This window comes from Heloderma suspectum, chromosome 6 (assembly GCF_057233095.1).
Source record: "Heloderma suspectum isolate Gila_16-S chromosome 6, 16-S_ref, whole genome shotgun sequence".
In the NCBI taxonomy this organism is placed as follows: Eukaryota; Metazoa; Chordata; class Lepidosauria; order Squamata; family Helodermatidae; genus Heloderma; species Heloderma suspectum.
In genome coordinates, this window is record NC_139463.1 from 45,815,441 (window position 1) to 45,827,665 (window position 12,225).

The 12,225-nt window shown below is 50.9% G+C and overlaps 1 protein-coding gene across 1 annotated transcript in view; it reads left to right on the forward strand.

Annotated features, from left to right (window-relative positions):
• The window catches only part of SNRNP200 (small nuclear ribonucleoprotein U5 subunit 200), a 47,362-nt gene extending 35,288 nt beyond the window's left edge, over window positions 1–12,074 (forward strand). Inside the window, exons 33-45 of the mRNA XM_084804143.1 lie at window positions 86–264; window positions 2,616–2,767; window positions 3,744–3,852; window positions 4,908–5,016; window positions 5,226–5,415; window positions 5,694–5,858; window positions 5,975–6,096; window positions 7,029–7,172; window positions 7,378–7,554; window positions 7,674–7,834; window positions 8,518–8,599; window positions 8,749–8,841; window positions 10,435–12,074. Of these exons, the coding sequence (XP_084660269.1) occupies window positions 86–264; window positions 2,616–2,767; window positions 3,744–3,852; window positions 4,908–5,016; window positions 5,226–5,415; window positions 5,694–5,858; window positions 5,975–6,096; window positions 7,029–7,172; window positions 7,378–7,554; window positions 7,674–7,834; window positions 8,518–8,599; window positions 8,749–8,841; window positions 10,435–10,578 (1,827 nt within the window). The 3' untranslated portion in view covers window positions 10,579–12,074. The remainder of the gene's footprint in view (window positions 1–85; window positions 265–2,615; window positions 2,768–3,743; window positions 3,853–4,907; window positions 5,017–5,225; window positions 5,416–5,693; window positions 5,859–5,974; window positions 6,097–7,028; window positions 7,173–7,377; window positions 7,555–7,673; window positions 7,835–8,517; window positions 8,600–8,748; window positions 8,842–10,434) is intronic.
• The last annotated feature ends 151 nt before the right edge of the window (window positions 12,075–12,225 follow it).

Sequence of the window (12,225 nt, forward strand, 5' to 3'; positions counted from 1 at the left end):
TCCAACCCTTCGCATCGGCCTCTTTACCAGCAAGCAGGCCTGACCGTATTGCCCCCTGTCCTGTTTCTCTCTCCCTGCTGCTCAGGGCTTCAACATCAGTCACACGCAGACCCGCCTCTTGTCCATGGCCAAGCCGGTCTATCATGCAATCATGAAGCACTCGCCCAAGAAGCCCGTCATTGTGTTCGTCCCGTCTCGTAAGCAGACGCGTCTCACGGCCATCGACATCCTCACCACCTGCGCCTCAGATGTCCAGAGACAGAGGTAAGGAGGGGGATTCATGTAATCTGCCCTCTAAATCAGTGTGTAAGTGTGCTAGAAGAGACTTTTGCAGCCTGTATATGATTCCCCTTCTTTTGCGTAACTTATTCTGTGCTCGCCAGTCATAGGGAAGGGGCAAGGGTATGCAAAGAGCGCCAGAGCTCTGCCCTCCCTGACTGCTGGAAATCTAACTCCGCTGTGCTCTGAGATTGACCAGCCACTGCCTACACTGTTTCAAGCATATCTTTTCATCTGTTTTGAAACAAAAGTTGAAATGTAAGAAATAAGGGGGTTTGTGCTGCTGCAGCAGGAACACAGCTTACAGTACTGCCCTGGGTGTGGCTGCTCAGAATAGCGGGGGAACCGCTCTGGAACAATAACAGCATCTCTCTGTTCAGTCATCACTTTGGCTCCCCAAATTACATGCATGTTCTGAAAGCATGGACCAGTTTCCTTCACGTGCATTTGATAACTGCACCTGCATGTTGTTGGACTGATGTCTGGGGTGAAGAATGTCCAGCTCAAGTCTGGGGCATAGGACAGGACACAGATGGAGGTCTTGAGGGCTGAATGGATCTTGGGCGAAGGAAGCTGGAAATCAAGGCCAGACTTGGGCGGGGTGAAGAGCCCTTTTCAAACTACTGCTGTTGTGTTGCTTTCCAACACGGAAAGTCTTCCAGGATCACGTCTGTGGTTGCAGAATTAATGCTTGATGGATGCGGGAGGCGGGGGGGGGGTGGAGAGAAGTGTTGATGAGAAATGTGTTTGCTGTCATCCGTTGATGGTTTACATCTGTGTTTTGGGTGCTTTGAAAAGAGGTAACTTCCTCCCCTGCCATCAGTCTTGCAGGGGATAAGATACAACGGGCATTTTAGTTTATCAGGTCCTGGTAGTTTTATTGTCAGTTGTTTTTAAATTTCTGAATGTTAAAGGTTTTGTATGGTGCTTTATCATGCTGTGAACCACCCAGGGAGCTGTTGGCTGTTGAGCAGTATAGAAATGTAACAAATGAGATTTTATTTTGGTTATTATTTATTTATTTAACACCTTTCTATCCTGCCCTATATCATTAAGATCTCAGGGTGGCTTGCAGATAAAATCAATTTAAACAGTATAAAACAATAAATAATTTAAACACCTAAAAACATATTAAACTATTAAACAAGCTAAAACCAGATAAAATCTAAAACAATAAAACAGTTAAAACAGGGAATGCATTTAGCCCTCAAAGGCTTTGGTAAAAAGTCGTCTTTGTTTTTACTTGGCGCTGAAATGAGACCAATGTCTGCGCCAATCGGGCCTCCAAGGGGAGGGCATTCCACAACGGGGTGCCACAGCAGAGAAGGCTCTCTCCCATGTCCCACCATAGTATATGTGTTGTACTGGTGGGACACTGAGGAGGTCCCCTCCAACAGATCTCAGTTCTCGGGGAGGCATATGGATGAAATAGAACAGGGGTGGGTGACCTGTGGCCCTTGGCCTAATTTCATACATTTGAGGGGGAGCCCAGAGGGAGAGAGGAAAATGGGGGGATGGGGGGAGAGGAAGGTGGATGGAGGGGTGGAAATAGTTCAGACATCTGGCAAGGAGTGGGAGGGACTGGGGTAGGGGAAGAGGTGAAACAGAGGAAGTGATGGAAGCAGGAGGTCAGCCCTCTGCAAGGGATCAGTTTAGGTGAGAGGGATCCGTCCGCCCCCGGCAGCCTGCTGAATGCAAAGGGGGAGAGAGAGAAGCGGGAGGCTGATGGCACTGTGGCCCTGTGCACCTTTGGCTCTGGCCCCACCCACCACAAGGATGCAGCCCCTGAATTACTGTGGCCCTTGAGTTACTGTGGCCCTTGAGTTACTGTGGCCCTTGACATAAAAAGGTTCCCCACCTCTTGGGATAGAGAAGCGGTGTCGAACCTCAGGCCCTGGGCCAAAGCCAGCCAGCCTGCCTGCCTGCCTGGGGGTCCCAGTCTGGCCCCCCGGGGTTCCCCAGATGGCCTTGCCCCCTTTCCTCCAACTACTAATCACTTGTGGTTCCCTGGCATTTGCATGGTGTCCCCGGCATTTGCATGGTGTCCCCCACCCCATTTCTCAAAGGCTGAAATGCCTCTCCTAAGGCTTACTGGCAGTCAGAGCTTTAAGCTAAAACATGCTGGTATTTTTGGTATTTTGCCCCCGCCCTTTTTGCCCTTGGTCCCGCCCACCCCTGGCACATGGCCCCCAAGAGCTTCTCTGACATTGAATTGGGCCCTCAGGCTGAAAGAGGTTCTGCACCCTGGGACAGAGGCAGTAGACCAAGGAGGTCTTGCAATTGGGCCTGGTCTGCTGGCTGTCCTGATGGAGCTCTGGCTTGTGCTTCCTTGGCAGGTTCCTGCACTGCACTGAAAAGGATGTGGCCCCGTACCTGGACAAGCTGAATGACAACACCTTGAAGGAAACTCTGGTGAATGGGGTGGGCTACCTACACGAGGGGCTGACCTCTATGGAGCGAAGAGTCGTGGAGCAGCTTTTTGGCTCAGGTAAAGTGGGGAGGGTGAGGAATGCAACAGTGTCAAGGGGATCCACAGTTCTCTGTGGGTTGGCCATACATGGGCACCATAAAGAAATGCCTCCAGCCATTGCTGCTGGGGAAGTTCCAAAATTCACCAGGAAATAACTTACTGTATCAAATGCCTTCTGCAGATCCGAGTTGGCCAACTGGTGGCTGAAAGGGGCCCCTGTTGGCCCTGCCAATTTTTAAATTAGAAATGGTATAAAAGATTGCCCTTAGTTTTATGCACAAGGCAAACTGGTGAGGTTAAAATACAAGTAACTTGAACACCAACCCCCCACAAAAAGCAAGTTTTATGCTTTAAAAAAAAAAGTGGGGAGAAATAGAGATATTCAGTGCTATGATGTTGCATCTCTTTTGTTGATGTGCCTGTTTATATGTGATATATTGCTTGAGCTCCTGTGTTCTATACCTGGGAAGTGGTTACTTTTTACCTTTATCTGGTAAATGGCATCAACGTTGTTCTGGTGTCCAACCACTCAGTTTTGTAGCAAATCTTTTTTGCCCTGGACCAGTCTTAAGGGCTGCTCTAGAGAGTACAGGTGGCCATCCTTGGATGTGGATCAAGGGAATTTTTGTGGGTTCTTTTATGCACATACGCACGCACGCACACAGTCATTTTGGTAAGGAATCCTCTCGGTGAGAGAGTCGTGAATGTTTTATTCGGGAACACAGATTTATGGTCCCCCATGTTTTCAGACATCATTTGGCATAGTAGAAATGGACATGTGTCGATCGGTGGTGGCACTGTGGTGCTAAAGTTTGCCTCAGCTTCTGCATGGCCAGTTTTTGCACCGGATAATGTCTGGAAAGGGCTTAGGCAGCTGATCCTTGCTCTGCGATCAGCTGGCAGTCCTGGGTTGCTTTTCCATGTGTACCTGTGTCGGTCAGTTGGACTCCAGGATAGTTCCTCATCTTGCTCCGTTCTTCTGCTCGGTTCTTAGGCGCCATCCAGGTGGTGGTGGCCTCACGGAGCCTGTGCTGGGGCATGAATGTGGCTGCTCACCTGGTGATCATCATGGACACTCAGTACTACAACGGCAAGATCCATGCGTGAGTGAAGGGTGCCGGGGGGCGTGGGAGGCCAAGTGCTGGGTCCACGGGGGTGTGGGGGTCTATGGGTTACTCAGCAGTGGGATGGAAGAGCCAAACCAGCTTTCCTCACAGCAGTGCAAGATGAGACAGGGACCTGAATGCGCCCACAGAGGGGCAGCATCTCCATTGGGGCCAGTTGCTGCACGTGGCAGCGGCGAGCCGGTGTGCATCTTAAGCCTTGCTTCTGAGGCACAAGTTGAGAGAAGCCAGGATCTGGTCAGCCTGCCAGATGTACATACCTTACTCCGTGAGCGACACTGATGTGCAGCTTTTAAGAATGGGCCTTCGGGTGTCCAGAGTGGCTTCCATCGGGTCTAGTGTAATGTTCAGGCAGAGTTCTGCTGTGAACTCAGAATATTCTCTCTGATACAGAGTTCAGTATTCAATCCCCTTGCAAATTAGAACTTTGGAGTTAAAAGCACAGGTTGCTGGCCCTTACGATTAGTGAAACCGAAAATGTGGGGTCAGTTTCTTCTACCCTCATAGTAGTCAAAGAATGTAAGTCGGGCTTCCATTACTCCGGGCAACCTTCCCCAACCTGGTACCCTCCAGATGTGTTGGATTACAGCTCCCAGCAGCCCCAAATAGCCATGCTGACTGGAGAATGCTGGGAGTTGTAGTCTAAGACATCTGGAGGGCACCAGGGAGGGCTGACTTAGTGGAACTGTCAGCCATCAGTGCAGATTTAGTTATTAATCCCCCATCTGGCTGGTCACCCAGCCATTCTGGGCGATATACAAAATATATAATAAAACAGCTTAAAATACAGATGCCTCTGTAATTCCTGCTGTGTTCAGAACCTCAACCCTCGTTTCCTCAATCACTGGTAAATAAATCTGATTAACTTCATCCAGGCAGACTGAAACACCTGACTGTCTCAAAATTTGCCTGGCATGCATATTTCAGAACTCCATCCCACTCTAAACATGCTCACGTGCACGCACGCACTCAGAATTCTACATTCTTTGACCTCTGTTTCTGTTAACACAGTGAATTATTCTCCTGTGTGCCAGGTATGTGGATTACCCCATCTACGATGTGCTTCAGATGGTGGGCCACGCCAACCGCCCATTGCAGGATGATGAGGGACGCTGTGTTATTATGTGTCAGGGCTCCAAGAAGGTGAGCAAAGAGGAAGCAGGTACACTCTTGTGTCCTTTAGGAGCTGGGGGCATTTGGGATCGTGGGTTTCTTTTGCACACTCTCCAGGTGTGGTTTGCTTGGAGCATAGCTTCTCTTTTGTTCTGTATTTGATTATTCATCTAGTGACATTTAAGAAACAAGCAGTTTGCTTAAAACACTAAAGCCCCACTTTGGCTCTCCCACTTAAGGATTTCTTCAAGAAGTTCCTGTACGAACCCCTCCCAGTGGAGTCTCATCTGGACCACTGCATGCATGATCACTTCAATGCTGAGATTGTCACCAAGACCATCGAGAATAAGCAAGATGCTGTGGACTACCTCACATGGACCTTCTTGTACCGCAGGATGACTCAAAATCCCAACTATTACAACCTGCAAGGTTGGAGAGCAGTGCCCCAGTATCTGCACTCAGTTTTGTTCTCTCATTTCTCTCTCCTGCCCCAGATTAATTGAGGGACATGGGGAAAGTGGAGGAGGACGATGCATTACGTTGTTACCCAGGTCATCTTTACGTTACAGTTGTATAGGACGATGCATTACATTGTTACACTGAGTAATAAGGAGCCTGCAGTTCCCAAACACTCCTTTCTTCCAGGCAATCCTGCGCTCCCAACCCCTCCAAATGTGCAGCGTCTGACTTGGTTTCTCCCTCTGCAGGCGTTTCCCACAGGCATCTCTCCGACCACCTGTCTGAGCTGGTGGAGCAGACGCTCAGTGACCTCGAGCAGTCCAAGTGCATCAGCATCGAGGACGAGATGGACGTTGCACCTCTGAACCTGGGCATGATTGCAGCTTATTACTACATCAACTACACCACCATCGGTAAGGGGGCGGGGAGGGGGGAGGTCAGGGCTCCTGAGCACAGCATGCTGGGCGTGGTCTGTTCCCGGAGGCTGCCGCTTTGTCCCTAATGCTCTTCCTCTTACTAAACCCCCCAGAGCTCTTCAGCATGTCACTGAACGCCAAGACGAAAGTGCGAGGCTTGATTGAAATCATTTCCAATGCTGCCGAGTACGAGAACATCCCCATCAGGCACCACGAGGACAACCTCCTGCGGCAGGTGAGGCACTGAGCCCCCTCTTCAGGCCTCGGCTCTCCAGGGGACGCCTGCTGCCCTGATGGGCACTGGGGGCAAGCGGGCGGCTTGACCGGGGTCATCTTTACATGGCCACGGCCAACCCATTGCTGGCTTTGCCCTCCAGGTCGGCTTCCCACTCACAGTGGGGGTCAGACATCCCTGTCAAGCTGCAGTTTAGTGCCCTCCCCCCAGTGTATTTTTAAAAAATGAAGCCATAGCATCCCCCCAGCTGGACCATTGTGCAGATGTTGGCGGCGTGGCAGGGGTCGATGGCCCTGCTCCACCTTCCCTCTCCCTCTGCATTCCTCATGTATCTGAACTCAGAGCAGAGCTGCACAAAGAGGGATTCTTTCCCACACTAGGTCTGCCAGAGCTCATCCTTTTTAGAAAGCCCAAGAAGTCTGACTTCTGTAGGGAAGCTTCATATAGAAAACCCAGACTAACCAATTTGAAAGGACTGGAAATGGCTACTGGCTGGACAGTAACACCCCCTCTTTGTAAGGAAGACTGTGCTCCCAGAAGCCTCCTGGGAGCACGGCTTGCTCCCTGTGCGCCTTGTTCTAAAGCAAGCCCTTCTGTTGCTGCCAACTTTGGGCAGGCAGGGGAGCAGCTGATGATGGGGTCTGGGGGTGGCATTCTGGTCCCCCAACACTGAGACGTTGCCTATCTGAGCTACACCTTTGCCTGTCCTCTGTCACAGGCCAGTCTCTTCCTGTCATGCCTGCAGCATCCCAAGGACCTCTCTCTTTGGCACAGTGCTGCCGTCTGGTTCAGTGCGCGGTTGATACCGGACTTGGAAGGGGGGTTGATATTGGGCTTGGGACTGGGGCAGCCTGGGCGGTTGTGTTGGGTGCTTAGAGACAGACAAGAGAACATTTGCCGTGTGCTGACTCCTGCCCCTCTCCCTCCCTCAGCTCGCCCAGAAGGTGCCTCACAAGCTGAATAACCCCAAGTTCAATGACCCCCACGTCAAAACTAACCTCCTGCTGCAGGCTCACCTGTCGCGTATGCAGCTGAGCGCTGAGCTCCAGTCTGACACGGAGGAGATCCTCAGCAAGGTATGAGTGGGGGAGACGGGTGGTGAGCGGAAACGGCTGAGCCTGGGTGGGTGCCTGCAGCTGCCTGTGCAGTGAACGATGCCGCATGCCACTGTCTAGCCCCATCTGGTCCAGCAGGAGCTTGGCTGGCTGAGGGAGTCCACAGAGCCCTTTCTGGCTGCAGTTCCTGGAACACTAAAGCCATTTGGTCCTCCTCCTTTCCCAGGCAATTCGGCTGATCCAAGCCTGCGTGGACGTCCTCTCCAGTAACGGCTGGCTGAGCCCCGCTCTGGCTGCCATGGAACTGGCGCAGATGGTCACCCAGGCCATGTGGTCCAAGGACTCCTACCTGAAGCAGCTGCCGCACTTCACCTCGGAGCACATCAAGCGCTGCACGGACAAGGTGAGTGCAGGCAGGGAGGTGTGGCGGGAGCTCCATTTTACCCTGTGGCACAGTGGCCAAGAAGTGCCCCCCTTTTGGCCCCGAGGCTTTGCTCATCCCGTGTCTGTCCACCTTTGCAGGGCGTGGAGAGCGTCTTTGACATCATGGAAATGGAGGACGATGACCGGAACGGCCTGCTGCAGCTCTCCGACGCCCAAATTGCTGACGTGGCTCGTTTCTGTAACCGCTACCCCAACATTGAGCTTTCCTATGAGGTGGTGGAAAAGGACGGCATTCGCAGGTAACTAGGGCGGGGTGGGGGCTTGCAGTGGGACAGTGGAAAATCCCAAGTTGGATGCAGATTGGACGAGCATGCTTCCCTGTACAGTATTCATTCTTATTACTTGGGTGGCAGAATGTCTGCAGGTATCAGGGATTAGGACACTAACTTGAAGGGTGGGCGGGCAGAGGGGGGCTGTTGCTAAATGAAGCCACCTGGAAGGTGATCTGGTGTAACTTAGAGTGAGTTATGAGCTGATGGTCGGCTTTTCCAGTTGCACCTCTATTATAAACCCTGTGGGTGGGCTCAGGCAAGCACCGCTCTCATATTCAGCCCCCCCCCCCCCCGTTTGCTATTTGGGCATAAGAATTTACCTGAGTTTACAGGTTTGCTACAACAGTGTAAGTGTTCAAAGTGGTACCTAAAAGTTGTGGACACCTATTATTCCTCCAGGAGCTTCCCACTCGGAGGGCTCTCTTTGCTGAGGCTAAGAACTCAGTCTGTTTTCTAAATGAAAGCTGTGCTGGTCAGGATTCTCCCCTGGAAACCACAACATCCAGTGTGGTTTGCTGCCATTCTGCCTCCTGAATGTCTTGCCTGTAGTGGACCAGGGAGTAAGCATAGGGGACTCGCGCTTAGTTGCCTTGTAGATGCCACATCACGCTGAGGGGATGCCTAAGCTTCAGCCTGGTTTGTTTCTGCAGTGGAGGGCCAGTGGTGGTGCTGGTGCAGCTGGAGCGAGAGGAGGAAGTTACGGGGCCTGTGATTGCACCCCTCTTTCCACAGGTACGTTGTGTCTGGCTAGCTTGTTGTGGGGGGGGGGATCCCTTTGTGGGAGGCAAAGAAGAACATGCTGGGGCTTTGAGAACTAAAATCTTGTGGTGCAGGGGGGTAGGGAGGATGTCACACTCTTTCCTCTTCTCCCCACTCTACAGAAACGTGAGGAGGGCTGGTGGGTAGTGATTGGCGACTCCAAATCCAACAGCCTCATCTCCATCAAGAGGCTGACACTGCAACAGAAGGCCAAGGTAAGCTGAGCTGGTGTCCCAATCCTGTCTGGGGAGAAAGGGCCTTGTGGGGAGGTGTGAGTGCTGCACTTCTGAGCATTGTGCTGGGCCAGGGTGAGCTAAAGGTTGTAGGGCAGAGACTCTTGCCTTTGGCCTCCTTTGGACATATCAGAGCAAAAGCGCCATCGGAGTGTGGTTTACAGTGTCCAGTTGGGGGGGGGGGCACTCAAGGTGTGCCTTCATTGGCCTCCCACAAACTGCAAGCGATTAATTGCCCGTGTGAAGTGATTGGGGTTTGGGGAGGGAGGCAGGTTTTACTCTGCCTGCCAACCAGAGACAAACACTGCTGCAACTCAGAAAACCTGCCAAGAAGGGATGAGTCAGAACAGCCAACTTAGCTCCTCCGCCCTCTTCTGGAAGGCCTGCTGCACCTTTGTGACCAGGCCATCACACTCTGGGTCCTGGGAGAGGTGCATGCCCGTGCCCCTTCCTGAATTCTAGCTGCAAGTGTTTAGGCTTTCTCAGCAAGGTCTGCAGTGGTGGTTGGGGGCGGGGGAGGACGTGGCCTTGAATTATGCGGGATGTGGAGTTGACCTGCCTTCAACCCTCAGTACAGGAATCCCTGGCTAGTCCAGACCTTGTCTGGCCTGAGATTGGCAACTTGGTATACTTGTGCCAGTGCCCTTCCAAGGCTTGCCCTGTCATCTTTGTCAGTCATGTTGACTCATGCCCTGGTATTGCCCTGCTATGAGCACTGAAAAAAGAGTGGGGCTTATGATCAAGGCTCTGTGGACCTTTCCTTGCTTGGAGAAAAGTAAACCCCTAGGTCCAGGAAATCTAATACCTCTGTCAAGAAGAGCTGGATTCTTTAGGCTGTAAAATGTATGTAAATCAAGCCAATTTGCATAATTCTGATTTTGCTGGGCCTGGATGGGGCGGTGAGGTTGTCAGGGTACTAAAGCCACATCCCTGTATCTGGAAATGTATCGTCCCCACCCCCTCGCCCCCATAAATGTCTGATATTTCAGCAGGCCTTGTCCACACACTTTCAGTCATGACTTTGCAGGCATAAGGACTAGCAGCTTGCTCTTGTTTTTAAATGAGAGTCTGGGTTCTTGGGAAGCCAAGTTTTATACCTACTGCCAAATGCATTGCTTTTCCTGCATTCCTGTGAAATTGCAGGATACGTATTCTCCTGCTTATGTACTTAATGGCTACTGAATCTTTTAAACCTTCACTCCAACCCACGAGAATCTGGAATGTGAGAGTGAAAATTGTAGGTTATCAGTGGCCTGCAAACCATCCAGACATGCTCTGTGTACCCTATTTTGCTAACCGTTCACTTACCAGATACCCTCTGCATACTTCCAAACATTTTCCAAAATGTGCCAAGTAGTCCAGGTTTTCTTTTGCGCGGTGTGCTTGGAGCCAGGTTCCTCTGAGCTTGCCGTCCCTTCCTGCAGGGCAGGGGTGGGCAACTTGTGGCCCTCCCATGATCCCTCACCATTGTCTGTGCTGGCTAGGGCCTTACCAGAGCCCAATTCTGGCCTCACCGGAGCCCACAAAGACCTGACTCGAACCAAGCGCCCCAGCTCACAAACTTTTTTTATTTAGGTGAAACTGGACTTTGTGGCACCGGCCACTGGGACTCACAACTACACCCTCTACTTCATGAGTGACGCCTACATGGGCTGTGACCAGGAATACAAGTTCAGTGTGGATGTGAAGGAAGCAGAGAGTGACAGTGATTCCGACTGAGCCAAGTGTGTGGCATACTTTCCTGCTGGACCACCGAGAGCACTTCTGAGCCGCCTCGGGGCAGGACATCCAGCATGACAGCCCCCGAGGACTCCTCGCTTCTGTGCCGCTGCCTGTTGGACTTCTCCTGTGCCCCGCCGCCCCCAAGCAGGCTCCTAGTGGCTCCTTCTGTCCAAGCCCCCAACCAGCCATGGTAGGAGTACCCAGTGCTTCTGTGTTCAGTTCCAATTGCTGGAAGGTCTACATGCGTTGGAGGAATTACCTCTGTGACCTTCCAGCCCCTGGAAAAACTTTTATTTTGTATCTTTGAGAAACTTGAGCGGTAGCTTTGTGTACAGTGTCTTCAGCAAATGAGCGGAGTTGGTTCTTTTGAGTTCTTTGTTATTTTCCCAAATAAAGATCTTTAGGAACAAACTCTGGGTGCCTTCTGTTGGGGCAAAGGAAGATGGTTCTTAGACTTGGTTTGTGTGTAACTACTTTACTACCCCACCCCAAATCTGCAGGTGTTGGCCTTGTACCTCCAACCTTCTGCACTACGGCCTGTCATTGTCTTACTCTCCAAATTGGGCCCATCTTTGCACTGCTCCTCTAGCTTGTAAGTAGGATTCAGTCTGCTTCAGGTGCAGGGAACCAATCATAGAGATGCCCTAGCCAGAGCAAGATAATACTTCTCATATCAGGGAACTCTAGATGATGAAACACAGCCTTAATGTGGTTGTGTCCCTGCCCCACAATGCAGGGAGTACAACGGTTACTCTGGCTCTGATTATTACTCTGTTGGCAAAATGTAAACACTTTGCTTCTTTGTGCAACGCTCACATGCCAGATTTTGCAACTGTTTTAATAATTTTGCAGCTTGCTAGATGTCCCACGTTGCCTGCAAGCACATAAATCTGCCTGGATTGTATGAAAGTAGAGTGTTCGAATAAGCAATGGCACATCCTGTTGCTATAAGAAGATATACATGGCCAGGCTTGGTGGGGATGTGTACAACTGGTTTCTTTTCACCTTTGCTCATTCTCTCAATGAATTCTGGCTTTTCAACAGCCACTTCCTTAGTACTTGCTAGTGATGGATGAACTGACCCAGTCATAATTCACTATTTCTTCACTGAGCTACGAGTCCAACGTTGTAAACTCAGGCTAAAGTAAGCTTATAATGAGATTGCACAGTGCAGTCTGTGCCCTGGTCCCCTCCTGATGTTTTGGACTTAAGCTCTCATCAGCCCCAGCCAGCATAGTTAATGGTCAGGAATGCTGGGAGCTGCAGTCCCAAATTTCTAGCTGGAACAGAAATGAACACCCAGCTGTGAGTGAGAAGTGTTAAACAAGGGGTAGATACAAATCAACATGGCTGTTCTGCGAATGTGATTGTGGTATGGTTTCAGGTCCACTTTTTTTAACTGAAGGATTAAAGTAAAATCCTTCCATGGTATGAGCATTGTGTCCAGGACATTTTCATTTCCTTCAGAAAGTAAAGGTTACGGTAACAGACGTCTTTGTATGTGCACAGTTGGCAGTTTGTCTGCAGTCTATACAGGCTCATAAAAGTCCAAGGGACTTGTAGTCAGGGCTCATTATACATCTGAAGATTACAAACCCATTTGACTTGACACGGACTAATTTAGAGTTTCAGTGGCATCACTAC